This window comes from Eumetopias jubatus, unplaced genomic scaffold, assembly GCF_037043125.1.
Source record: "Eumetopias jubatus isolate StellerSeaLion01/CBP00866 unplaced genomic scaffold, mEumJub1_p1.0 scaffold_3, whole genome shotgun sequence".
Classification (NCBI taxonomy): Eukaryota; Metazoa; Chordata; class Mammalia; order Carnivora; family Otariidae; genus Eumetopias; species Eumetopias jubatus.
The window spans coordinates 87,307,167-87,334,372 of record NW_028274809.1 but is presented as its reverse complement, the minus strand read 5'-3'; the positions used below and the strand labels follow the sequence as shown (position 1 = coordinate 87,334,372).

Genomic DNA, 27,206 nt, shown 5'->3' with positions numbered 1-27,206 from the left:
AAGTTCAAAAAATTATTAAGGTTAGTTGATAAGTATGAAACACTGAAAATTTCATCAGAAAGATATAAATCAAAATTTCCATGCCTCAATATAATAGTCTCACATATAATAAAATTGAAAAATAAGTAAAAATCTATCATTATATTGGTATAATTTAACACAGTTCTCTCAATAACTAATAGATAAAGCAGATAAAATATCAATAAAGATGCAGAGGATGATTTGAATAACACACATTAATCTTGATATAATGTGAATCTTAAGCATTGCATCCAACAACTGAAGAATACACATTATTTTGAAGTAAAAAAAAAGGAGTATAGAGTGACTTGACTCATGTACAACGATGCACAAATCCTAAATAAAATATTATCTGTCTAAATTAGTTAATGTATAAAATTATGACCAAGTTAGTTTACCCCAACGTTGCTTGACATTAAAAAGTAAATTGATGTATTTTACTACCTTAACACACCAAAGGAGATATGTGATGCTCATTTCAAGTGATGCAGAGAAAACACTGGATATAAATGAGCAGGTATACTTGATTTTAATAAAAGCAAAGAAGGAATAGAATTAAATTTCTATAATAATCATCATAGTTAACAAAGAATCTGTTAAAAGTGTTCCCCATAAGATCAGAAACAAGACAGGATCACTACTTCTATACCAAATCCATTTAAATTCTATTCAAATATCTTACCCATCACATAAGGAAAGAAAACTAAGAATATATGAATGGAAAGGAAGAAACAAGCCTGTTATTATTTACAAATGATATGTTTATGGCAGAAAATCTGAAAGAAACTACATCTTAATGTTTAGAATTAAAAAAATAGTTTACCAAGATGACTGGGTTTAAAAATGTGTATACAAAAAATTCACACATTATATTTCTATAGATAAGCAGCAAGTACACCCATAGTATACAAAAGGATTTCTTAAACAAGGCACAAAAAATACTAACCATAATACCAATCTTTGATAAATTCAACTACATTGCAGTCAAGGATTGTTCACCAATACCATAAAGGCAGTAAAAAGACAAATTATGGAGTGAGAGAAGCTATCTGCAAAAATCTATGTAAGCAAAAGAAATGACAGAAGATGATATGGGGGAAGGCCACAAAAGTGACTTATTTTCCAAAATACCTTGAATACTTAAAATTCAACTACTCTCTATAGAATCTTCCACTGCACAAAGGTATATAATGGTTTAAGGAATTAGAAATATTTTCATGAGTCTATGCCGCAATGTCACACTAACTAGTGAATAAGAGTGTTTTAACCCAAAGGACTCATAAACATCCATTAAAGCAGGGGGGCAGAAATCTAATGTGCTGAAATGCTGATAACTATGCATACAACTCACAAAGTATTCCTCACAAATTAGGAGTTGCTATGGCTTCTTACTGATATGTTACTATATTTTAAAAATTGACACCAGACTGTTGGGGAAAAGGAGCTACGGGTAAATGTTGAATACACATATCCTGACTTCTATCCATAATTCAACTAAATTTCATTTCCTTAGGAAGAGAGTTTGAATATATATATATAATATACATAATAATATATATATATAAAATATAATATTATATACATATATCAATCCTTTTACTCTAGCATAATAAAATACACGTGCATATGCAGATTCATTTCATTACTGGGAATTGAAAATCTCTTATTTGCAAGGAGAGTAGGATGTGAAATGGCAGCCATTTTCAGAGTTAAAATTCCTCAGAGAGGACCTAAGAGACACAGAATTTAAGAACTGAAAAAGACCTTAGGGATGATCTCTTCCAATCCCTCATGTAACAGAAGCAGAAACCTCATCTGGGAAGATGAAGTTACTTACCCAAGGTTGCCCTACTAACCAGTGACAAAGTAATAGATTTTGATATGAATCAATGTATTTCAGTGTGAGAGTTACAAAGAAATAACCTGAATTCACATTGAAATCTGATTTCCTGATGCATTTTTTTACATAGCTGATTTCAGTAAACATGATTTAGAATGATAATACCACGGCTACAGTTTAAAAACAGATAGAGGAGCCTGACAGAGTAAAGCTTCTATTCCAATTAAGCCAGATAAAAGGATTCACTATTTCAGGACTATGGAAAATAAACAGAATTTTTATTTTCTATAAAAATGAATAAGAATTAAGTTCATTCTTCTATAAAACAGTATGTCTCATGAATTTAACCATAAAATAGGAATGAAAACCTCACTGGTTAAAATTTATACAAAGCATTTACAGACCCTAGTTGTGACCAGAATATTGTTTGTCATGTGTGTATATGGGACATGGTTGATGGTGCCTTTGCTAATTCAAATGCAGACCTAGTCACTGGCCTCAGGGAGCTCAGGCTACTGTGGGACAACAATCAGTGGTAATAGATGCTTAAAGCAGAGGTCCAAGTGTCTGGGAAAGCTGGAGGCAGAGGTCTTTGACCTGTACCCTGGTTTCCTGGGAACACAGAGAGTAAACTGAATTTTAAAGAAAAGAATGCATTAGCTGGGGTACAGCACAGCAGGAAGAAGTATTCCAGGCCCAGGTATAAGGAGGTGAATGTGACTAGATCGCACGGAACCTGGGAGATCATGGAATAATATGAAGCTGTTACAAAAGGGTAGGACATAAACCACGAGGAGCCTTTTGAGAATTTAAGCTTTTATCTTAAGGGCAATAGGCAACCATTAATGTGTTTTTTTTTTTTTTTTAAGATTTTATTTATTTGACAGAGAGAGAGAAAGAGAGCACAAACAGGGGGGAGGGTTAGAGTGAGAGGGAGAAGCAGACTCCCGCTGAGCAGGGAGCCCAATGCGGGGTTCAATCCCAGGACCCTGGGATCATGACCTGAGTCGAAGGCAGAAGCTTAACCGACTGAGCCACCCAGGTGCCCCCATTAATGTGTTTAAAACTATGAGATTCTATGTCAGTTGTGCATTTAAAAATAATCACAACCTCTTCCGCCTTAAAAAAGTTACTTGCATCTATTTCCTTACCAATAAAATGGTGACAATAAGTAGGGTTCAGAATATAGAATATTACATAATCTTAATTAATAAATGCTAATACTTTTCTGGGCTATTCTGTAATTTTAATTTCTGAACAAGAATTGTAAGGATAATTAAAGCATGGTGTTTAATCCCCTGCCCATCCTTACCTATTATCTGGCCCAGGCACCTAGCACAGTAACCTATTTTGGTAAACACTCCAAGGATGTTGCTAATTGACTATTAGACAAACAACCAGTTCCTCTGAGTTGAAATTCTTCAGTCAAAGTACACATACTGGTGTGTTTTTGATGTGCAGCACTGCCCTCCCACACTTTTTTTCTTTTTTACCAGGATTGACATGTTCTTTAGGCAATGTTCTGTTCTGTGAAGTAAACAGCTCTATAGGCAATTCTTTGAAACACATACAAAGGACAGTGGCAGCTTGAAGTCGACCTTTTTGTTGGTAAATTGTGTGTTTACTCTAACTCTCTAAAACTGGGTGGTTCCAGGTTGCCAATAATCTTACTTCCTTTCTAGTACTTTGGTGCAGACTCAATTTACTTAAAAACATGCTGCTATTCTGACAAAAGAACAAGACTTTTAGAAGAGTCTACTCTGGGGACGCCTGGGTGGCTCAGGTGGTTGAGTATCCGACTCTTGGTTTCAGCTCTCATCATGACCTCAGGGTCCTGAGATCGAGCCCTGCCTGGGGCTCCATGTTCAGCGCGGAGTCTGCTTGAGATTCTTTCCCTCTCCTTCTCCCTCCCCCTCTGCCCTTCTCCTGTTCATTCTCTCCATCTCTCTCTCTCTTTCTCTTTCAAAGGCATAAGATCTTTAAAAATAAGTAAATAAAAGACCCTACCCTCAGGCGTGTTTTTCTTTTTCCTGCCTCCTCGGAAAGAAATCTAAAATTATAATTCAATCAATCCCAATTCATTTAAGAACTGTATTTATCAATAAGTTTCCTGAGCAAGGTTTCAGATTCTCATCACCTTATGCAATGGTTTTGTGCAGCAGCTTCTTTTTTTTTTTTTAAGATTTTATTTATTTATTTATTTGACAGAGAGAGAGAGAGAAAGAGCCCATGAGCAGAGGAGCAGAGGGAGAGGGACAAGCAGACTCTGCGCTAAACACAGAGCCCCATGCAAGGCTCCACCCCAGGACCCCGAGATGACCTGAGCTGAAATCAGGAGTCCGACACTTAACTGACTGAGCCAACCAGGCACCCCTGAGCAGCATTTCAAACACAGTGCCCCTGCTTACTCTATTTACCAAGCACCAGCTCTTGAGGGGAACTTTAAGTTTTAACTGATGTGGACAGCACTGGCTTTCCTGGAGTCTAAGAGCAGTAAGCACAAGAGCAGACCACAATCCTATTATGGGACAATGTCTTGCTTATGGCTCCTCCATATGAGAGGAGTGCCTTTGAAACATACACTACTAGGTTCAGGGATTTGGTGGGTTGGTACAGTTCTACTGAAGAAGATCTTAGAATCACTTTCTTTATCAAACATAATCTTTTATTTGAATTTAACAATCTAATTTTTCCCCTGAAGGTATTTAGAATTAGATCCAGAATCTAATGACATGTAATAAAGCTAGACTCGGGGGCGCTTGGGTGGCTCAGATGGTTAAGCGTCTGCCTTCTGCTCTGGTCATGATCCCGGGGTCCTGGGATCGAGCCCCACATCGGGCTCCCGGCTCAGCGGGGAACCTGCTTCTCCCTCTCCCTCTGCCTCTCTCCCGGCTCATGCTCTCTCTCTCTCTCTTTCTGTATCTCTGTGTCTCAAATGAATAAATAAAATCTTTAAAGAAATAAATAAATAAAGCTAGACTCAGTGTAATCCTTTTGCATATGCATTAGATTCTAAAAATAGAAAGTTTTGTATATTTGTAATGAAAATAAGTAGCTAAGAAAGTTCAGAAGCTTAAATGGTTACATTAAATCTGAATCCCATCTATTACCTTTACTTGTTTTAGAGGCAATCATTTTAAAATAGGCATTTTTAAAGATATATAACCTCTAATTAACCTATATTTTTATTATATGGATTCCAAATACTTAAGTTTCCAAAATTTGTATATATCCCAAAGTGTTTTAACAATGGGTATTGGGCTTCAATTTCATAAAATGGTTATAATTTGCGTCCGACATTTTGAAAGCTTCTTAATGTCACATTTCTCCTTTCAGCCCCATGCTAAGTAAAATAAATGGATACACATTAGGGTTCTGACCTGTTTAAAAACTTGCTTTCTGAAGTGCTATTCTTTACATATCTAATAATAGTTTTATATTTAAATTACCAAATAGTGACTATGATTTACCATTAGCCAAGTGACACTCTGTGAGTTTGTTACATATTCCTTCAACCTGCACTAACTCCTTCAGTTATTGCTCATTAAAACTCCATAATATTGAAATCCACTAGGGGAAAACCATCTGTTACAAAGTTTCTTGATCCACTTTTCATTTACTATAACCACAGATAAAATTCTGTCAACTGAAGTATTAATAGATTTCTCTAAATAGAATAGAAAAGCCTTTAATAGACACTGTCTCTGTCTTCTTGCGCCAGCACGGTAGTGTTATTTTGTCCCATTTCCAATCAGTCCACTCATAGTGACAATGGCATACCAAGGAGGTTAGAGGTTGGGCGAGTTTTACAACAGCAGGGAGAACTAGTTACCTCTGGCACTGTTTAGAATTCCTCATAGATGATGATGATAACAAGAAGAGCAACTTTTAGTTGGGCTTTATTATTGTAATTTAATACTCTACAGAAAATGCTCCCCCTTGACATGCTACTGAAAAGGAATAACATCGACTTATTAAGCTCTAGAATGTTACATTTGACATGGACTTGGTGAATTAGATACTCTTTCCTCAGAGTTTGGAACTGGTATAGACAAATAGTCAATCAGAGAAAATATAAATTTCAGAGCTAAGGAGTTTTCATCTTCCATCCACAATGTGACCACATGGTAAAGCAGAGTGACCCAGACGGCAAAATGAGAAAATGAGTAGATGTTTGGAAGGAAGTTGAAATGAAAGAGGATTAGTGGTATCTTTTTGTTTTTGAATTCATAGAAATCTGCCCTGCCCTTACTTCTGCCTCTAATACACACATGCACACATGTGAACACATACGCAAACACACACATGAACATGTGCACATACCATGTATCCCCATTTAAATTTTCCCTATTTGCTTTCACTGGTTTCTGTCACTTACCAAATAATAAGTGTAAGTCTTTGAAAAATGTTTCTATTATTTCTTAAAGTCATGCAATTAATTTCTATTGAATTTTATGAAGCTTGATTCCTATATCCAGTCTTTGCTTTTTATATATTGTGTGTAACAGTTATGTTTTTGTTGTCCTTAATTCCAAATTTCATTTGTCAGTAGATCAAAATGTAAGTCACGTTTTGAGTAGGCAAAAATTTCTATCTTAGCCCCATATTATCTTCCTTCATAGTTACCCACAGCCTTCATGCTTTACTTTATGTCTTAAAGCTAATATCTCTATTTTCATAATTTACTATCATCCTTGGTTTCTATTATATTTTAATGAGCAAGATACTAATGTCTTCATGGGTAATGCTCTGAAGTAGCAGTTTGTCATACAGAATCCCAAAGGTTTCAGATGTAGTTTCCCTGCAAACGTATTTTATACACACAGAATGACTTATTAACCATTCAAATTGGGAGAGTTAACCTTAAACAGCCCCACTCTAACTTTACATTTTTTAGGATATAATATCATTTCTATACATTTGTACTTAATTATTATTACAGAGCATTATCATCTCATCAAAACTGATTGATATTTTAAGTTCAGCTTATTATATACCCTTAATTGGTCTAAATAATTGAAATTTCTTGAAATAAAAATGTATAAACCAATTCAAAATGTTGCCTTTGTAATTCATTTTAGCAATTCTTAATAATAATGTCTACCCAGTTTTACTCATAACTAAAAAGTCATCTCAAACTCAATTATAGGCTTCTCACATTCCCTGTCTCCTCTGTCCCAAAGTTATACAGAAATAAATGAACTTCATCTGTCTCATAAATCTTATAAGAGTGGATCAGAGGACTTGGCCTAGTTGAGTCATAAACCATGTTTTAGAAATGGATAAATTCCAAAATGTTGTTTCAGTCTGTTTTCTTCCATTCACAGTCAATTTGAATCACTGCTAAGGGAGAATGCGGTGATGAGACACCAGCAGATTGTTCGTATTATTGCTTTCAACAGGATCTGCCACGGCCCTCAGGCAGTGGAGGAGAAACTCTTAGGCAGCTTCTATTCAATGACTGAGCACGTAGGGGGTACCTGTGCACTGGCCCATTGGCCGGACTGAGACTCTCTTGCAGCTGCACTGCAGTCTGATCCTCTCCCTGCTCAGTGCTACTTACCCTCCCGTTCTATCCGCACTGGGATCTGAAGGCTCTACCTTGTCTGCTCCCGCTCTACCTTGTCTGCTCCCGCTCTGTCCTTTATCCTCCCAAGTGTTCCCTTCACTACAGCTCTTCTCCACATCCAATCCCCTCTCCTCTGCTACTGCAGGACTCAAACGGACTTTTAAGTGCAATATTTCAGGAAAGAAACCTAAGTCATAAAAGATGTAGCACATTCAAAGTGAAAATGCCCTTACAGTCTGGAGCACTCAGAGATTACTTCAAAAGGCTCTGGGTCTTGGGATGGAGCATTCCACATGAATGAAATTAGGTAAGGGGAAGTAGAAGAAAGAATTTCTAGGTAGTCGCAGCAACAGGAAAAAAAAAGTAGAAAATAACAAGGAAAACAACTGAAGATATCTCTGCTGTCAAAGATACTGACTACCATGTAGAGGAAACTGCAGCTTGGCAGACAAGGTGAGCACCAGATTAAGGGGCTCCTAAATGAGAAAAATGTGGACTGTACAAAATAAGTGACAGTCAATAACAGGCTTATAACACATGTGACTCTAAAAAGAAAAAAACAATGAAGTTATGATTTATCACTTAGATAGTACATGAAGAATTCTTTTATCCATAACCCTGTATTAATTTTAATCTGTATTTCACTGATAGTATGCCTGAGACTAAGACTAAAACAGAGTTTTAAAAAAGTAAATCAACTAAAGGAACCATATCAGTAGTATGGTAAAAAAAAAAAAAAAAAATATATATATATATATATATATATATATAAAGGTGGGAAGCACATTCATCAAGATTGGGAAACAGCTCAAAAAACAATAACAAAAATCACTTCTCGGGTTAATAAGTAACATAGTAAAGCTGAAATTTAAAGCTAAGAATTTTTGTCCTAGGTTTGTAAAGTAAGTTTGTGGTGTGAGTGACATGAGGTAAGAGGAAATTGAGAGTCTGGAGAAAGGTAGTGGGATTAGTGGGAAATAGATGACATCATCCATATGAGAAGACTATATCAAAAAAAAAAAGTAAAGGAGAATGAGCTGTGCCTAAAACACCAAATTTTTAAATGGTAGATGTAACCCTAATGCCACAGAGCCAGTATGTTTAGCATACTAAAACAGAAGAGCTATTTGAGAGGGAGAAAGTAAGTTTCTTTTAGCATATGTTTGTGCTCATGCTGCTGTTGAATCCAACAAAAAGTTTCCTATAATCATTAGAGTCCCTTCCCATTCCAGGCAAAAATTCAGTGAAAATAGAGCAACATATAGAAACGATCTGGCAAAACACTTATTTATTATAACTATTTTTAATATTTAGTATTTCTAAAATGCTACAAATATCAAGGTAGGCAGAAAAAAAAAGTCATCTAGAAGAAAAAAAGCTTTAAAAAGGTAGCTTCAGAGTTCCCTGCCCCTAAACAGTGAAACTCACATTTACTGTGACTTTGGGGAGGTAGAAAGAATTGGTCCCTGGAAGACCTGACTATTTATGTGTGATCTTTATTAAGACATCTGACCTCGCTAAGCCTCAGTTTTCTCATCTATATAATAATATAAAATGACAATAAAAGTTTTCCACCTTGTAACATTGTTGATAAGTAATACAGATAATAAGTAGATATCATATATGTGCATAATTCTTGGCACATGTCTGATAGTTATTGTATCACAAAAAGAGTTCTTTGACCTGATAACATTATGCCAGACCCAGATGCTTTTCATATCAGTGGAATAACATTCTGAATTTCAAGAGTTTGCAGAGTATGTCATTCATTTACACTTCTTGAAAAATTATATATGAAAAAGAATTTCATCGAGCTAAAGTGTAATTAAAATTAAGAGTACAAATTAGAAAAATCATGTAATAGAAGAACTGGTTAAGAGCAGTTCTGAAGCCAATTAACCAAATGTTAAGTAGACACTACTAGCTATAATTGTAATTGTCAAATGAAATTTATTATGTCAAAATCAGTCTTAAAAGAGAGGACCTAAAATATAAAAATAACAATTTGATAACAACAGTAGGTACTAAAACCCCAGATTATATTTACAAATATTTGACGGGAAGGATAAAAATTAACATACATTTTTCATATTACATGGTAAAAAATTAAAAGATTCTATTTAAACTTTAATACTGATAATCAGAGAAATAAAAGTAAAAGTTACATGCACACAAATACACAAAACATATATATATATACATATTAAATGCTCATGTTATCATTATTCCCACTCATAATATACAATTTCTGCTAAATGTTTGTTGCACATTGCAAACAAGACATACAAAAAAGTTTCCTTAATGATACAGGTGTTAGTGTCTAAATATCCACAGCACTCTTGAGGAAAGTTACAGACCAGGTTGCAAGTATGTAAGGCACAGCCCTTCTATTTCTTCTTATCTATCCTCTTTCCCTAAATTCCTGCTCATTGTATGTCGCCATCCATTCTGTTATTCAGAAACTTACCCAAATTTAAATGTGAAGTCATTATACAAACATGGATTTAAAACTTACTCAGAATATTAGCTGCTAGCAAAAAGGATGTGTTAAAAGAATGTGTTAAAAACAAGGAAACAAGCCTAAATGGAGTCACTTATGCTAAGCCCTGCATCACCACACTGACAATTACAGCTTTAGCCTTCCAAGAAATGGAATCTGAAACCAGTCAGTCAGGAATCACTTGACCAGCACTAGTTAGGTAATCTGCCTCACAGACCTTGACAACCCCTAAAGGAACTGACTTAGCAACAAACAACCCTCTTTTTTATCTTGTATAATTTTCTTGTTCCGGCTCCCTTCAGCCTATAAATGTGTAAAAGTATATTTTTGCTCAAGTAAACTTTAAAAATGTTTAATACACCTGTTTATCTTTTAACACTTGACATATCTTACAAATCTACACCATGGAGGGGGCGCCTGGGTGGCTCAGATGGTTAAGCGTCTGCCTTCGGCTCAGGTCATGATCCCAGCGTCCTGGGATCGAGTCCCGCATCAGGCTCCCTGCTCCTTGGGAGCCTGCTTCTCCCTCTGCCTCTCTCTCTCTCTCTCTCTGTCTCTCATGAATAAATAAAAATCTTTAAAAAAATAAAAAATAAAAAAAAAACAAATCCACACCATGGAAAAGCCAATTCTGCCAGGATTTATGATGGAAGCATAAAAAATAGAGGACTAGATCTCTCCATAGTCTACACCTCATCCTCTATTCTGTCTTTCATAATCCATAGTAAAGATAGGCTTTTAACTTCATTTTAGTGGAGAACAGAGCTTTATTTCAAACCCTGTAAAAAAAATAAATAATACATTTCTCCTTCCTGTGACTTAATCACTATTTCAGTAAGATTGGAACTCAGCAAATTCAAATTCTCTAAGCAAAATACAAGAATATGATTATTTAAAAAAGAGCTAATAGACTCTGTTAAGGAACTATGTGGTTAAAATGTATACTTGTACGTTTAAATCTAGATAACAATTTTAGCTTAAGTTTGGGTAATACTAGGTATTATTATACTCTTTCAATTTGTCTATGTTTATAAGATAATATATTTTATAATATTTGCTTATATTTCTTTAGGAAATGAACATATTTTCTAGGTAGCCTTTAATGTTAAATAATTTATCTCATTTTCCAAATGAAACTTCTGGAAATATTTTACAATATAACGCCAACCCTATATTGTGTTTCAAGAAAATCCATCCAATTTTTAGGCTGACATTTTTTGTAGATAGTGATTGATGTTAAAGACAATTTCACTTGCTAAAAATTCACTTGGAATTTTTAAAAATAAATGGTTGTCAGGTAACCGAATATTTGCCACAAATTCTGAATGAAGTGAGTCGTTTATGTTCATTAAGAAAGGTGTTGGTTATTTCTTTTTAAATAAAGAAAAAATTTAAACATATCTTCAATTATGTGAGCTATAGCCTCTGAAATCAAAGGCATCTTGTGGGTATTTTAATGCAAATTTCAATAACAAAAATTCAAATAAGCAAAGAGAATGTCACTTTAATGAACATCCATAGCACTTGGTGGAATTTTGATTAACAAAAGAAAGATTAAATAAATGTTTTCCTTAGAAACTTTACCCTTTTTCTGTCTCAGCTTTCAACAACCATATTTTCTTCCGTTCCCTCTTTTCACTTTTTTCCCACTCCTTTTGAATTTAAAAATACTATGCTAAATATTTAACCTGTCTTAGAATAGAACCAGTATTTTTAAGAGAAGATGAAAAGAAAAATTCTAAGGAAGTAATGACACTCAACAAATATCTGGAGTTTGATTATGCAGAGATGTACTGAAAGCCCAGTTCTTTGATAAGAACTCCTTCCCCACATCTGTAAAATCTGTCTACTTTGAAGTGTGAATGTTGAGTTGAACAAGAGCCAAATGGGAGATGAGGTACAGAAAGTCAAACATGAGAATTCCGTATCTTATTTCGGTAAAGCCTAAAATGTAGATATTGCCAAGACAGAAAGTCATCACCTCTTGAAATGTTTGTTCTTATTCCTCAGTGATAATCCCTGCATAAACGACAAGATTTTTGTATTTTCTCTTTTCTTGAACATGTTTTTTTTCCTATGATTATCCTTTATATTACTTAACTCAATAACTTGAACATCAAAATAAATTTTCCTATCACCTATTGCCACGATGATAAATAAAGAAAAACTATATTTGAAATGTTTTTGATTCTGCTTTTATATAGGGGAAGCAGAGTACTTAAGAATTGAACAAAATGAAGATACAAACCTGAGTGTGCAAATAATTTGGAGAGTTGTCATTGCAGCTCGAGGTTAAAAACAAAAACAATATGTTAATTGAATTATCATTACTTCACATTATGTACAGACAGTTGTAGTATCATTAAATTTTTATTACCCAGACAGTGAAAGTATCTCTAAAACATGGGAATAGGTATACTGACTTAGAAACTAGTTGAGTCTTCATTAGAAAACAACTGATATATTGTACAGAAAAAAACATGTTTATTAAAGAAATATACCACAAATCCTTGAGATAGAAATGAAAATTAATGTATAGTTTTGATACAGTACATAGCAGAACATGGTTTTTCTTGTTTTCATCCCTTAGAATTTTAAGTGTAGAAACTGTTACTGAAACTGCGGTTTGGGTATCACCTGGGACTAAAGACATCAGTTTCAAGATAGGGCCTGTAGGAGAAATACTTTGAAGTGACAAATGATAAGAAGTTCTGGATACAAACTCCTGAAATGTGTTTCCTAAGAACAGCAGGGACTCACAAACAGAATTCTTAAAAAGTACCACTATTAAAACAAGTAAACCCTTGCTCATCTATACATGGACACTTGGCTATATATCTTTCAAATTGAATCAGATGAAAATTATAAAAAATTTTATAAAAAGAATTGATAAAAAAATTGAATCAGTATATGCCTTCCTACTGAAAAAATGAGGTCATTCCATGCGGTAGCTTTTAAGTTTTGATGAAAGTATTCTCTCTATAAAGAACAATTCTTAGAGAACAGCCTGTCCTCAGAGACTTGAGCTAAGAAGTATTTTTTTTTTACCATGTACTCAAATGAGCCCCTTCACTTGGAAATATTTAAATGATATAAATTCATTAACTCGGGGGTTGACAATTTCATGGAAAGAAATTCGATTTTTGAATGTATTGGGGAAATTCAGTAGAGACTTTTGGTGGTATCATTTTTGTTTTAGACTTTGTTGAGGGTGATTGGGAGTGTGTGTCTGTGCACATATGATTAGATGGTTCTTCATGAATAAGCTTTATGAGTGTGTGAAAAACACTTAAATGAGAGTCAGATTCGGTAACACTGTAGAAAGGAATATATGTCATCAATCATTCTCAAATTTATACTTATACTATACCAGAATCCTGTCTTAGAATAGAACCACAAACAATAATTCATTTTCCTACCCTATTCATATAATTACTTTTTTATTGAGTGGATTCAAATTCAGTGCATTGATCTGAAATGAATACCAACTGCCTACAGATCCACATGTATTTAAAACTCAACTAAAGCAAGGCTATTAGACTGGAAAAAAGCAGACCACTTCACCCCTCTCCTGCAGGAGCATTAAACTAGACAACAAACAGTACTGCTATTATAAGTAGCAATTATATTAAAGCAGTTTTAAGTCCAAAGTCCTATATTTTTAACTTTCTGCTTTGAGGGGGGATGTTAATTTGTGGGCACTCGGGAGACGAATATTCCTTTTGAAATCTCATAATGATAATATCACAAGGAACCTCGGGAGTCATCCGATTCTAGAACCACAAAGTATGCTAACAAAGCAAGGCAGTGGCAGACCTTTCTGAACCTCTTTTAGAGTTCCTGTATCTCAACATCTTCTAAACCCCAAAATAGCATGTTGGCTTAATCGTTAGTTAGAATTAGACATACCATTCATTCACTTACTTATTCATGCAAGATGCAATAATTGATTACCTGTCATATGTAAATATTGAATACTTGACCTATGTAAAACACTCTGGTTAAGTGTTCAGGCAGGACAATGAATTAAGGGCACAGTGAATTAAACCTCACTGACCCAAATGTATGGTAATAACATGTTGACTGAAATCCATATTAATTTAATATTAATCTTCTTGAATCATAGATCTGGTCATTTAATTTCCCTATCCTAAAACTCCCAATGATCACCTCTACAACCCTTGCCACAAGGAAATACTGAGAGAAGAAAGTCTAATTTCTATTTCATGATTTCATGTCCAGCATCTTACTTCCAGGCATTTATTTTCTATTATTCCTCTTCACCTTACCACTGGTATTACCCACAGTGAACAGCTTACTTGACTAACTGGTTTTGGACTCTTACAGGATTGGTTTAAAAACCAATTCTGCTAATTTTGCAGCCAGTGATTTCTTGGACAACCTACTTTACTTCATCTTACAAAATTGTCTGGTACCTAACTCGTAAGATTGTTGCCTGATCAAATAAGGAAACCCAGAAAGCACATAAAGAAGAATGGCTATTACAGGACAGATGCACTGTATACCGCAGTGCTGGATGTAGTATTTATTGTGGGTAAGTATATAGTTATAAATGTGAATTGAACCCATATAACTGGGGTTCAAACTTTGCCTCTGCCATTTTCTAGCTACGTGTATGTGCATAAATTATCCACTATCTTTAAAGCTCATTTTTAAAGTGGGAAAATTATAGTACTGATCTCAAAGGTTTATTGAGAGCATTAAGTTAAGTGAAACATACAAAAAATCAAAATGTTGTCTGACACATAGCACTCAAGAAATACTATTTAAAAACATATATTGTATATATGGTACATAATCCTTATGATTATAATTACTGTTTTTATTTTCTCCTAATATACATTGTACATTCATGTCTTCATGCTTTTCTTCATATAGTTCCTTTGCTTAGAATATACTGATCTTCTTTCACTGTCTTATTTATAGCTCAAGGTCTTGAGCCTCTGTGAGCTCCTCAGGCTAGATATGAGTTACCTTTTCTAACCTCCTAAAGTACTTTATCCAGAGGACCTTTCTTATGACATGTTTCAGTTCTTATTTTGTTGCATAGAAATTTTCAATATTACTTATGGGATATTTCAGACATACTAAAAGCTATAAAGAATAACAAAATGAACACCTGTGTTGCCACTGCCCAACTAAAGAAATATAACTTCTGTCCAGAAAGGGAGACTATAACTACAGAGAACCTTGGAAAAGACAAACCACAGACTGGGAGAAAATATTTGCAACTCTCGCAGTCATCTGAAGCTGCTATATATCCCTCCTGACTAGTGTTGCCATATAAAATACAGGATACCCAGTTAAATTTGAATTTCAGATAAACGACACATAACTTTTTAGTGTGAGTATGTACCAAATACTGCAGTTTGCTAGATAACCTCTCTCATAAATTTGTCATTCATCATTTCCCTGAATTTCTTTACACTTCTACTGTGTGTATCTTTAACCACCACAAGATATTTTTACATGTTTTAGATGATAAATGGTATATACCATATGTATTTTCTGCACCTTGCTTCCTTTTTTCTAAGAAAATTTGTGAGATTGTGCCATGGTTGTGAATACTTGGGTTCTTTCTATTGTTTGCCTTTATAATTAGTGATTGGATGAAGGTTTTGTCCATATATGAGCAAAGGTTTTCCTCTAAATTATACTGAATTTTTCCAATCGCCCTCTCTAGGTCCCCACTCTGCTGTGTGTCCTGGTAGTTTAACATTTAGTGACTTCACCAAGAGGCTCCCCCCACTCTGACTTGTGGTTCTCGAGGTCAATGAAAGGCATTCAGAGGTTGTCAGAGGACCACGGGAGAGTGAGTCTGGGTTATTCATATCTCAGGCTCCTTCCCACCTGAGTTACTTCATTTGGCTGCCTTTTTGGTTCTTCTTGGAGAACTACAGCTCCTGTTGGACAACCTTCTCTTACAGCCATCACACTTTCTCCTGGTTCCGGTTACCTCTCTGCATTTTCCACCCCAGAGCTAGTAGTTGACTCCCTGATGACATTTGTCCTGGTTTTACTGCAATTCTTTGTTGATTTTTCTAAAGCTGGATCAAAATTTTGTAGATGATCTCTTTATGAAATTGTCCTTTAATTATCCAGTTTGGAGGTGTTGCCCATTTCCAGCTAGAACACTAATTAATATAAGCATAAGCCTAGAGATGGAATTTCTTTTTGAAATATGTATGCCCTCAACTTATCTAGATAATACCAAACGGCTCTCCATAGAGACTGCACCAGTTTACATTTCTACCAGAAGTATATATGAATCCCCATAGCATTATATTCTAATACTGGTATTAGCAGATTTTTAAAATTTTTGTAGAACTAATCTTTATTGTATCTCATGGTTTCAATTTATATTTCTCTGATGATTACTGAGTTAGAGTAACTTACCATGTTTTATTGGAAATTCAGTTTCCATTTATTACCTGATCATATGTTTACCACATTTTCTAATGTTCATTTGGATTTTTTCTTATTCATTTTTGACAGTCCTTTACATATTCGGGATTTTATTTTGTCAATAATATCCATTGAAAATGTTTTCTTACATTCTGTGACATATAGTTTCACTGTAATACAATGGTACCTTTTGATGCCTGGAATTTTTACGTATTAATGTAGTCAAATTGATAAGGCTTTTCCTTCATGGTTTATACTTTTTGTTGTACTATAGATATTTATGTATATGGTTTACCTCCCCTAAAAGACTATAAATTCTGTGTGGGCAGAATAAATATATACATATCTGATTCAACTTTATGTCCCTCAAAGCACTTGGCTTCATGTTTTGCACATGGAAGGCATAGAGTGCAGAAAAATATTGTTCAAAAAATGAGTGAAAATGAGTTCACCCCTCTCCTACATCTTGCCAGTTCTCAGTAAAAAAATTGATACTAGGATTCTATTTATAAAAATTCCCAAATGCTAGTAAGTTCTTTAGTATCCTGAAATACTCCCAAAGATAATGAAGAAACAGAGGAAAGAATATATTAGTGAAAAAAAATTCCTTCCTCTCCTATTTTTTTAAAGATTTATTTATTTGAGAGAGAGAGGCAGATGGAGAGAGAGAAGCTCAAGCAGATTCCAGGGAGGGTGGAGCCAGACGTGGGGCTCGATTCCAAGACCCTGAGATCATGACCTGAGCTGAAACCAACAGTCAGACGCTCAACCAACTACGCCACCCAGGAACCCCTCTTCCTCTACTATTTTTAATGCGAATGAGTGTGATCACTCTGGAAAACACCTCTGAAGATGTTCTTTGATTTGGAATAAAAATTTGTTTATAATACTCCTCAGTATACCTGAAGAGAGGATTATTTTGATTATAAATAAATGCATGCGTAGTTTTTCACAATATATTCTTTTTTTTTTTTTAACTTTACCTTGAAAAATAACTTCGGTCAAACAGGGTCAGGAAATCTGGGCTTGGTTTAAACAGTGAGACAGCTCATGTGTCTTTGTGAATGAACAGCAATCATATGGCGTAGATCTGGCATTTCCCCAATCTAGCTGAATATCAGAATTTGAAAATTTGATAAACAAGGCTGTAAACCCAGAAATCACAGGTCAGCAAATAGGCTGGGTGCCTGGTATGCTGGGCATGATGTTCCCCAGCTTATTCTCATACTCATGTCAAGGGAGAGTTTTACTAGGATTCAAATACCTGCCTACTCAAGAGATCTCATTCACAGTTGAGATGTATTAACTGGCCTGACAAGTAAAAAATATCCTCAGGTAGGTGCTTTGTCTTCTTCCACTTGACAGACACATTCCATGTTCTCTTCCTATGATTCCTATGATACTGGTTCTCAGAGGACATCAAGAATGAATGCCTCCAGCACTTGACCTTCACAGATTATCTGCCACTCAATTTTACCTTTGGAATTAAGCAATGTTATGGCATCGATTCGCGGGAGGAAGATATACCAGAGAGAGTCTCTTGAAGAAAGCATTTGTGAAATGGTGGCATGATTAAAGAGATAATCTATTAAGATTTCATCAACATGGATAATCCCTCACACACAACCACAAAATAAGCCTGATTCTAACATTCGTTTTAACAAGTTTTCCTTGAGGGAAAACATCTTTTAAAAAGATTAATTACAGTAGCCTGATGACGATAGCCTGTGACCTCTGCCTTCCAGCATAAGGAACATTCTCTACAAGTATTTCAATCTCAAGGCTGACTCATTGAACAGCTTGAAAATTTTTCACTCATGAGGTGCAGGGTTATAGCTCCTTCAGAGAGGCAAGTCATTTATTTGACACTTCAGGGGTGAATTAGCAATTGAGCTAAGTAGCTTTTTAATTGTGGGCAGAATTTCTTCTTTTAGCATTACTCTGATCAACAAAACCACTTGCACACATTCTAGCATCGGCATGCTGACTTTGTTCAGAAGGCAGTCCTGGTGCCTTAGAGGAGGCAGCTGGGTGGCACAGTAAACGTGTCATTTGCTATTTAACATCTCTGTGACCTGGATTTAAATTCACAGTGGCACAAAATGCAACCTCAGTTCTCTCAGAAGGCTATTAAGTCATTTGCAGTGAGCCTTGTCGAGAATCTAAAACACTAAAAAGGGTTCTTTGCAATGCAACACCCACTCTTGTCTGCAAAGCTGGCAAAGTAGTTTATTTCTCTTAAAGGGATTGTTTAAAGGGAAAAAGATGGGCTTGACTAATCAACTGATATGCATACATATTGTTGTTTATAATTTTAAAAATCTATTTACTGTGCTTTAGCCAGGATCTCAGGAAGAATCTGACTGTCCTGTGGGTGATTTTTAATCAAGCTGCTTTTCAAGAACATAAGTTTTGTTTTTTCATCTGTAGGGTAAAATCAGAATAAAGTGAAAAGCTTTAAAATAGATGTGTTTCCTTCCCTAAAAGCATCATTATCGACATTCTGCTATGTAATATTGTGCATTCTGTTATATCTGAATGGCAGGATGAATTGCAGCTGTGCTTTTATAAATTCAGACTAGAGTAAAACCCTGCTTTTCATTAAATTAATTCTGAAGGTATTTTTGTTTAAATATTCCACTTTATTACTCCCTTCATACAGGGAAAATAATGCATTCTTGATTTTTCTTGAATCAAAAATTTAATGTCTCTTTTATATGTATTCTCTGCTTTTCCAACAATCCACTCAAATTCATTCAATTTATAACAACAATGGATCAATAAGTAAATTAATCAGGCTCACTCACCACCTAACTTTAACAGCCAAGCCTTCAAGCTCAATTTTTCTAGTTCTGAGTTCCCCTGCCTGGTCTTTTCCTAAGATACTAGCCTCATTTGAACCTGGCAAGAAACATCATTTACTGAAAACAGAGCTCCTGTTTACTATAGCAGACAAGGTGCTAATTGTTTCTAATGACCTCAAATAAGCTTTGTTATTCATTAAGTATGCCATTCAGAAGGGTGGCAACCTTTTCTTTTTGCCTTACAAGTGTATCAAGCCAGAATGGCCCAATGCAAGGACTTTCATTCATTGATAGAATTTACTCACATACTAATTAGAGTATGAGACATGCCGCAACCTCCACCATCACTTGTTAAAGGTCTACTATGTGTACTTAACGTATCATTCTGGTCATTTTCCAACTTTTATATACAAGGTAATCACTTGAGGGTCTTAAAAAAATACACACACACACACACACACACACACACACACCCACACACACACATATATATAGCTACCCTACACAGAACTTAATTGAATCAAAATATCTAAAACAGTGATGTCCAAAGAATTATAATGTGAAACACATAGGCAATTTAAATTTTCTGAAAGCCATATTAAGAAAGTAAAAAGAAACAAGTAAAATTAATTTTGTTTTTAAAATTTAAGCCAGTATATTCAATAAATTATCATTGCAACATGCAGTCAATATTTAAATGTTCCTAATGAGAAATTTTACATATTTTGTACTGTCTTTGAAATCTGGTGAGCATTTCACAACTGTAGAATATCACCAATAAGACGAAGCATACATACCAAGTTCTCAGTAGATCCATATGGTTAGTAGGCACTGCACTGCCCAGCACAGCACTAAAGAGAAGATCTCTGGAATCCACATTTAAAGTAAGTAAACAAATTACTTCTAAAGCAGATAGTCATTGACTGCTCTCTGAGGAAACTGCTAAGTCTTTCAGAGAGCATAAAGATGTGAAGAGATAGATCTTCTTCCCAAGAAGTTCATTTTTGGGGGAGTCATATGTATGTAGACTCATGCATAAATAAGTATAACACAAGCTGAAAGAGACAAGTGCAGTGGGATTCACAGAAACGTGGGATTTTACAGGAGAAAGTTTAGCTGTGGGAATTAAAAAATGCTTAATGGAAGAGATAGCATGTAATTTGGATATGGTGGAGACACTGGGAATTGGTAGGCATGAATTGAGTTTTCTAAAGTTCTGCAGCTGATTAGTAGTAAAATCAAAAGTCCATCCCAGTTCCTCCAAAGCTTCATGCCCCCAGCCACCAATGTAGAGACCTACTGATAATCAGATTCCATGACAGGATACAGGTTTCGATTCCATTTATTCCCCTGCTATGCCTACATACTTCATTTCCAAGCTTAAATATATTTAAATTCACAGGAAGGCTAAAATAATATATTATTTATATATATATTTATATATTAATATATAAATTAATGATATATATTATCATTAATTTGCACAGTATAATTATTGGTCCTTCTCAGTATTTCTGAGCATAGAGGGTTTCTTCCAAGTTTCTTTTTTCTAACCTGCCCATCACTTGTATCTTCTAAAATGCTTCCAAATGCTTCTTAAATTTTTTTTTTTTAAGATTTTATTTATTTATTTGACAGAGAGATAGAGAGCACAGGTAGACAGAGTGGCAGGCAGAGGGAGAGGGAGAAGCAGGCTCTCTGCTGAGCAGGGAGCCGGACATGGGGCTCGATCCCAGGACCCTGGGATCATGACCTGAGCCGAAGGCAGCCGGTTAACCGACTGAGCCACCCAGGCGCCCCTGCTTCTTAAATTTTAAGACACCAGAAACGCTTAACCTTCAAACTCTCTTCCTATTTATTTGGTAAAATTCTAAAATTATTAGGTGGAATTATAATATTATAATTCACTTTAGTTTCCACTGTGTGGATGTAGAAAAAAATTTTAAATATGATCTTTCTATACATTAAGTAAAAAAAAAAAAAAAACCCTGAAGAATATAATAATCTAAAGATCATAGATAGGGACACCTGGGTGGCTCAGTCTGTTAAGCATCTGCCTTCAGCTCAGGTCATGATCTCAGGGTTCTGGAATGGAGCCAGGTGTCTGGCTCCTTGCTCAGCAGGGAGCCTGCTTCTCCCTCTCCCTGCCACTCTCCCTGCTTGCATTCTCTCTCTCTCTCTGTCTCTGACAAATAAATAAATAAAATCTTAAAAAAAAATAAAATAGTAAAGCTCATAGAGAAATCACATAAAACTTATTAAGGCTCAAAATCATTAAAGGAACACTACTTAAAACTATATTATATTATTTAATTAATAGTTAAATTGAAGAGCTCTTTCAACACTAACTCGAATCAGTTCAGCTTTTTATTATTAAATTTAAGCTCAAATTTCCAATTAGAAGCTGTTCATGAAATGAAGATATGATTAACTATAAATACTAAAGCAGCATAATTTAAATTCTTAATTTAGTTAGTTCACGATGTATAGCAAAATGAAGCATTTTAAACAATTATTTATAAAATTACCGGAGATAATTATGAGCCAACTAAGAGGTAATTAAATGAATGTCCTAAACTTGTAATCCTTTTCTTCAATGAGTCATTAGAACAAAGAATTTCTGTGTAAAAATGAACTCTTGTCTCATTGTGTTGGATCCTGCTTTTTGACATGCTGTTTAATTGTACAAAAAAATAGTCCATGCTTTAACAAGCAGTCTTTACTTTTCTTTCTTTTTTTAAAAATTTTCTTCCATTTGACTGTTGTAAGAGACAAAAGGTTGACTACTAGATTCAAAACTCTGAATATACATAATAGTGTTTTTTTTTTCCATTTTAAAATATCTAATAAGTGTGTTTCTTCAAAGCAAATTTATTTTCAGTATGTCTTACAGGCTTTTGATGTCTTCCAATTGACCTGGGCCAATAGCTCAACTGATCATCTTTTAAATTGAAACATATAATTGCTTCCTACACCAGAAGGAAAGTGAAAGCACACTACCTGTGTTTGTTTTTGTTTTGAGTCTTCCCTTAAACTGAGAGTGATATCTTTTCTCCATTGTATGGCGGACGGTAGTGGAAAATGGTGAGGAGAAAAGACTGAGAAAAACTGGAAATTATCCAGCTCTTTTTAGTTTATCTTCTCAGATTTGAAATGGTGTGATTTCCAAGAATATGAGAAATACCAATATTTTCAGGTACCTTTAACATTTATTTTAAAATAGTCCAATATTTTGTTACTTTGTCTTATCTGCCTCAAAAAAATAATTTATATCTCCCTTGTTATTTAACAGATGAAGTCATCAATGCCCCCTTGGAAGTTAATTAATTTGGTCAAGGTCAGCATATGTTACATGAATTTGGTCAAGGTCAGCATATATCACATGAATTTGGTCAAGGTCAGCATATGTTACATGAATTTGGTCAAGGTCAGCATATGCTACATGAAGGTAAAGCAAATAATGATATTTATATGTCTAGATTCAGCTTTATCATTGTGCTTACAACGGGAAAAACTACTTAACGTGGTATCTTTCAAGATGCTTTAAATTAGACTTCTCAATAGAGATTATTCATATTGTCTTTGGTATTTTGAAGATCTTTAGTAGAGGATGGTTAACTTCCTTAAAAGCAGGTAACAAGTTATTTCATTGAACCGTATGAAATTGCTGGTATACAATTTTCAACCTACAAAAATGACAATTTTATATGGTTCAAACTAATAGTTCTCTGTATAGAAAAGCACAGTTCATTTGTCGGATACAATTCACAGTTCACTCTGAAGTAATTTAAGAATATCCATCTTCCTTCACTATTCATCAGTCCTCCTCCCAGATGATAGCATTATCTAATAATCATAGGGCCAAAATATTTTGAAGAAAGCACATGTGGGGAAAAAATAAGTCAAAGTTTCATTTCAACACATATATCTTTTATCTGGAATGCAAAAGATGTAATATAGTTAGAAAGATAGTTAGAAAGATAAGTTTGTTTTTGTTAATTCAAGTACTCCCACCATAGTTTTATAATTATTTAGAAAATTAATGATGCTGTCCATTTAGACGTACCCATATTGCACTGAAGATGTTTTAGGGTTAGATTGTGGAAATGTTCCTCTTTAGCTAACAACGATGAAAGTATATAAAGTATCAAAGGACAGTCCATAGCAGAATTGTTAAGAGTGAATACAGGTGCCTACACTGTGTTGTTCCTAATACCAAATAAAGATTAAGTACTTAAAAGTGTAACTGAAAAGTCCAAAAACTCTATTTCAAGAGACCTAATTACACCAAAAAAAAAAAAAAAAGGCTGAGTAAAGATTAACTATAAAAGTACCTAAAAATTTATCACCATATAATACTGAACTATAAGCTAAAAAGAATACGTCAAGGTGATTGTGTTACTTGGGAATAAGAATGACATAGCCTTATGCATCTCTATTATCTATCCCACCCGCTTTCCTGTGCAGGGATAGCTGAAGACAATATGATACATTTTCCTTCGCAATTTTTAGAGGTCATTATTTATTCATTTTTCATATTCTTTTCCTGATCTAGAATAGCATCCTATAAGTCGTGCTTTTCCAGCAAGTCACTGTGGAACAGATTCAAAGATGGATATATTTTTTAATGTAAAATACGTTTTTTAATCATTGAAAATTACGGTAAGCTAAAGTGACCTTGGATAATATTGGATTTTTTTCTATCTAAGAATAGATTATAGGCTAAAGAAATGGGATAATATTTATACATTTATCAAGGGACTGTTTAATCTTTTCCAAATATTAGGTATATAGAATATAATTTTAGATAGAACACTTCCCCTATTTGAAACTCTATCTTATCATGGATGACAGGGATGCAGGCAATATATTTTCTTCTTTCTATATCTTTATGGAGGTGTGATGAAACTTAAGTACATCAATTACAATTTTATGCTTTAATATTGCTTGAGAATAATCAACCAACACTCTGGGCGTGGTCTTTTGACCTACTTATATTAAGACAAGATGTCAGATTAAGAACATTCTTTTTTTTTTTTTTTAGAAAATGCAATGCTTTGGCCAAATTGCAAATGATATCATTTTATTTACTGAGACAATTTTTACATTACAAGCTAAATGCTGGAACATTTAGGCGCTAAACTATTGAACAGAGAGGAATGAATATACTGTTTAATCACTCTGAATAATTCTACTAAGTAGCATCTTTCTCACCCAAGACTGGTTTTAAATCAATACTTATACACTTATCTCCTACCCACCAAGTTTCAACTATTTTTCCTATCAGTATACTTAATATATTTTATTAAGGTAAAGAAGGATAATAGTAGCTAAGTGGAATGAGGTGTTTATTCATTATTTCATTCAGTGACTACTTTAGCATCTATAGCATACAACATGACATAAAACAGGACTAAATTATTTTTCTTTCATGGAATTTACAATCTACTATAAATAGATAGCAAGAAAAACAACATATAACATGCCAGGAGTGTTAAATGCTATGAAGAAAATCAGGGTGAGTAATGGGGAAGGATAGAGTGACGGGGAAGTCCTACAGGTGGGCAAACATCTGGAACAAAGGGCTAGAGTGACCGGAGCAGAGAGCTCTGCGGAGTTTATAGGTAATGAGGTCGAGCACGGAGTGGTGGGCCAACTCCTATAGCATCTAGTAGGCCAGGGCAGATTTCAATGTAATTAGAAGTGAAATCAAAAATAATTAACATTAGAATTGAGGTGTTTTTAGTTGTTGTTGTTTTTTACTGATGACGCATTTCATCATTAGGTTGTCTCTGTAAGGAATTCTTAGTCACCTACAAGCTTTCCTACATAGCTGCCCCTGACTGCCCAGGAAATCTATCCTAGGAGGCCTCTGGCACCCTTGTCCTACCAGTAAGATTCTGAAACAGTCTTCCACAGAGAGAAGGTTGAAGGTCTGAGAGTCTATCTAACATAATTTTCAATGATTAAAAAACATATTTTACATCAAAAAATATATTCAGAAATATCTGAGCACCTGGGTGGCTCAGCCAGTTAAGTGTCTCCATATTTTAGTGACACCATCAGATAGCAACACCCCATAGGTCTTTCAGTGAGAGAGCCATTCTAACACATTTCTTTCCAAAACTCATGGATTCATTCACTTTCTATGTCCTCCAGGTCTCTAGTATGTAGAAAGCAGGGAGAGAAGTTCTTTGTATTTCAACCATTAGGCAGAAAGGTGCTAGCCTCCGTATTCTTGCTAAATCAGTTTCCATAGGGCAGGCACATTCCACTTACATCCATCAGGTCCCATGGACAACTGTTTCATTTCCACCGATTACACTGGTCCTGTCCTGCTCCTGGAAGATGAGTGCCTTGTTTCCAATTCCCAATCCCTCCTCAACATATGAAGCTGCTTGGAATTGGCCCCAAGTTGTCCCACGGGAATTTCATTTTTCTTGTTATCTGTTTTGGGGCTCTTGCTTCTTCCTTTACTGCTTCTTATTTTCTCTACATTCTGGGTACTCAGAATAGATAACTGCACACAAAAGTATATGATTTAACTCTCCAGACAGTTAAGCAAATTCCCCATGGTCAAGCTGTTAGTTGCTATTGTCAACTCAGTAAATCACGAGTGCTTTATTAAAAATGGGGATATTTTCTAATGTCATAATAACATGGATTAATGGAGGGAAGTATCTTAAATAAAAATATCAGTAGTAATGGAAAATTTCATCTCCAAAAAAATGTTCTGCTTAATTCATTTTAGGAGTATAATTAAGAGTTATTGAATGACATGTAGAATGAGAGTAATATTTAAAACAAAAATCTCAACATATTTCTTATTCAAGTGTTAGATTCTCCTTCATTTTAATTTAACTAAATATATAGATATTTCCACATTTATCTTTTGAGAAATATAATTTAGATGATTATAGATAAGATAGTAAAAGAACTACTAAAATTATCCATGTTGAATGGGGGGGGGTTAACCTATTGATAGGAGATGAAAACCCTCATAAAGTATTGTTGAATAATGAATCTGAGCTTATTTAAAACTTCAGTGTCAGAGCACCTGGGTGGCTCATTTGGTTAAGCATCTGCCTTCAGCTGGGGTCATGGTCCCAGGGTCCTGGGATCAAGCCCTGTGCTGGGCTTCCTGCTCAGCGGGAAGCCTGTCTCTCCTTCTCCCCACTGCTCACTCTCTTTTGCTATCTCTCTTTCTCTCAAATAATTAAATAAAATCTTTAAAATAAATAAATAAATGCATAAATAATAAAAAATAAAAATGCAGTGTCAGCAGAGTTTTTGTTAGTGATTTATAATACTTCTTGCTAAGACAGATGTGTACATACTTACTTATTTAATATAAACTGATTTGCTACATACAGAAATGGTATTTGTTATAAGCTTTATTAACTTACACAAGTGAGTTTACATCCCTTTCATTATGGTTGTTTGGCAAAAAGAGTTAAGAAATAAATTACACTAGGGGCGCCTGGGTGGCTCAGTTGTTAAGCGTCTGCCTTCTGCTCAGGTCATGGCCCCAGGGCCCTGGGATCGAGCCCCACATCGGGCTCCCTGCTCGGCGGGAAGCCTGCTTTTCCTTCTCCCACTCCCCCTGCTTGTGTTCCCTCTCTCGCTGTCTCTCTCTCTGTCAAATAAATAAATAAAATCTTAAAAAAAAAAGAAAGAAAAAATTACACTAGCTCCCATATCCAGTATTTTAAGGTGCCATGAATTTTTGAATGTGGTGGATTTTATCATACTATGTATTATTTTTTACCTTAGCCTCAAAACTTAAAAGTACCAAAACAGGACAAAAATGTATTTTACTTTCTAATTAACAAATCTACTTGCTTACCCTGTCAGTTAGTGAATTATAATGCATCAGGCATAAATCAATGAAGCACTACTTAAACTTGCACCTTATAATCAGAGCTACAAATTTTGGCAGCGGGCCACATAATCCAGTGCTAAATGTGCAGCATTATTTTATTCCAGTAACATATTAACAAAATGTACAACTGTTTTGACTTGGTAGATGATCTAACAACATCCCAG

The 27,206-nt window shown here is 34.7% G+C and overlaps 1 protein-coding gene across 2 annotated transcripts in view; it reads right to left on the bottom strand.

Moving 5' to 3' along the window:
* The window catches only part of LRP1B (LDL receptor related protein 1B), a 1,880,289-nt gene that overhangs the window by 1,685,974 nt on the left and 167,109 nt on the right, over positions 1-27,206 (bottom strand). Inside the window, exon 3 of one of the 2 annotated variants that reach the window (XM_088022156.1) lies at positions 14,839-14,862. The exons of the other annotated variant lie outside the window; for it this stretch is intronic. Within the exon in view, the coding sequence (XP_087878282.1) occupies positions 14,839-14,862 (24 nt within the window). The remainder of the gene's footprint in view (positions 1-14,838; positions 14,863-27,206) is intronic. 2 annotated transcript variants of the gene reach the window in all.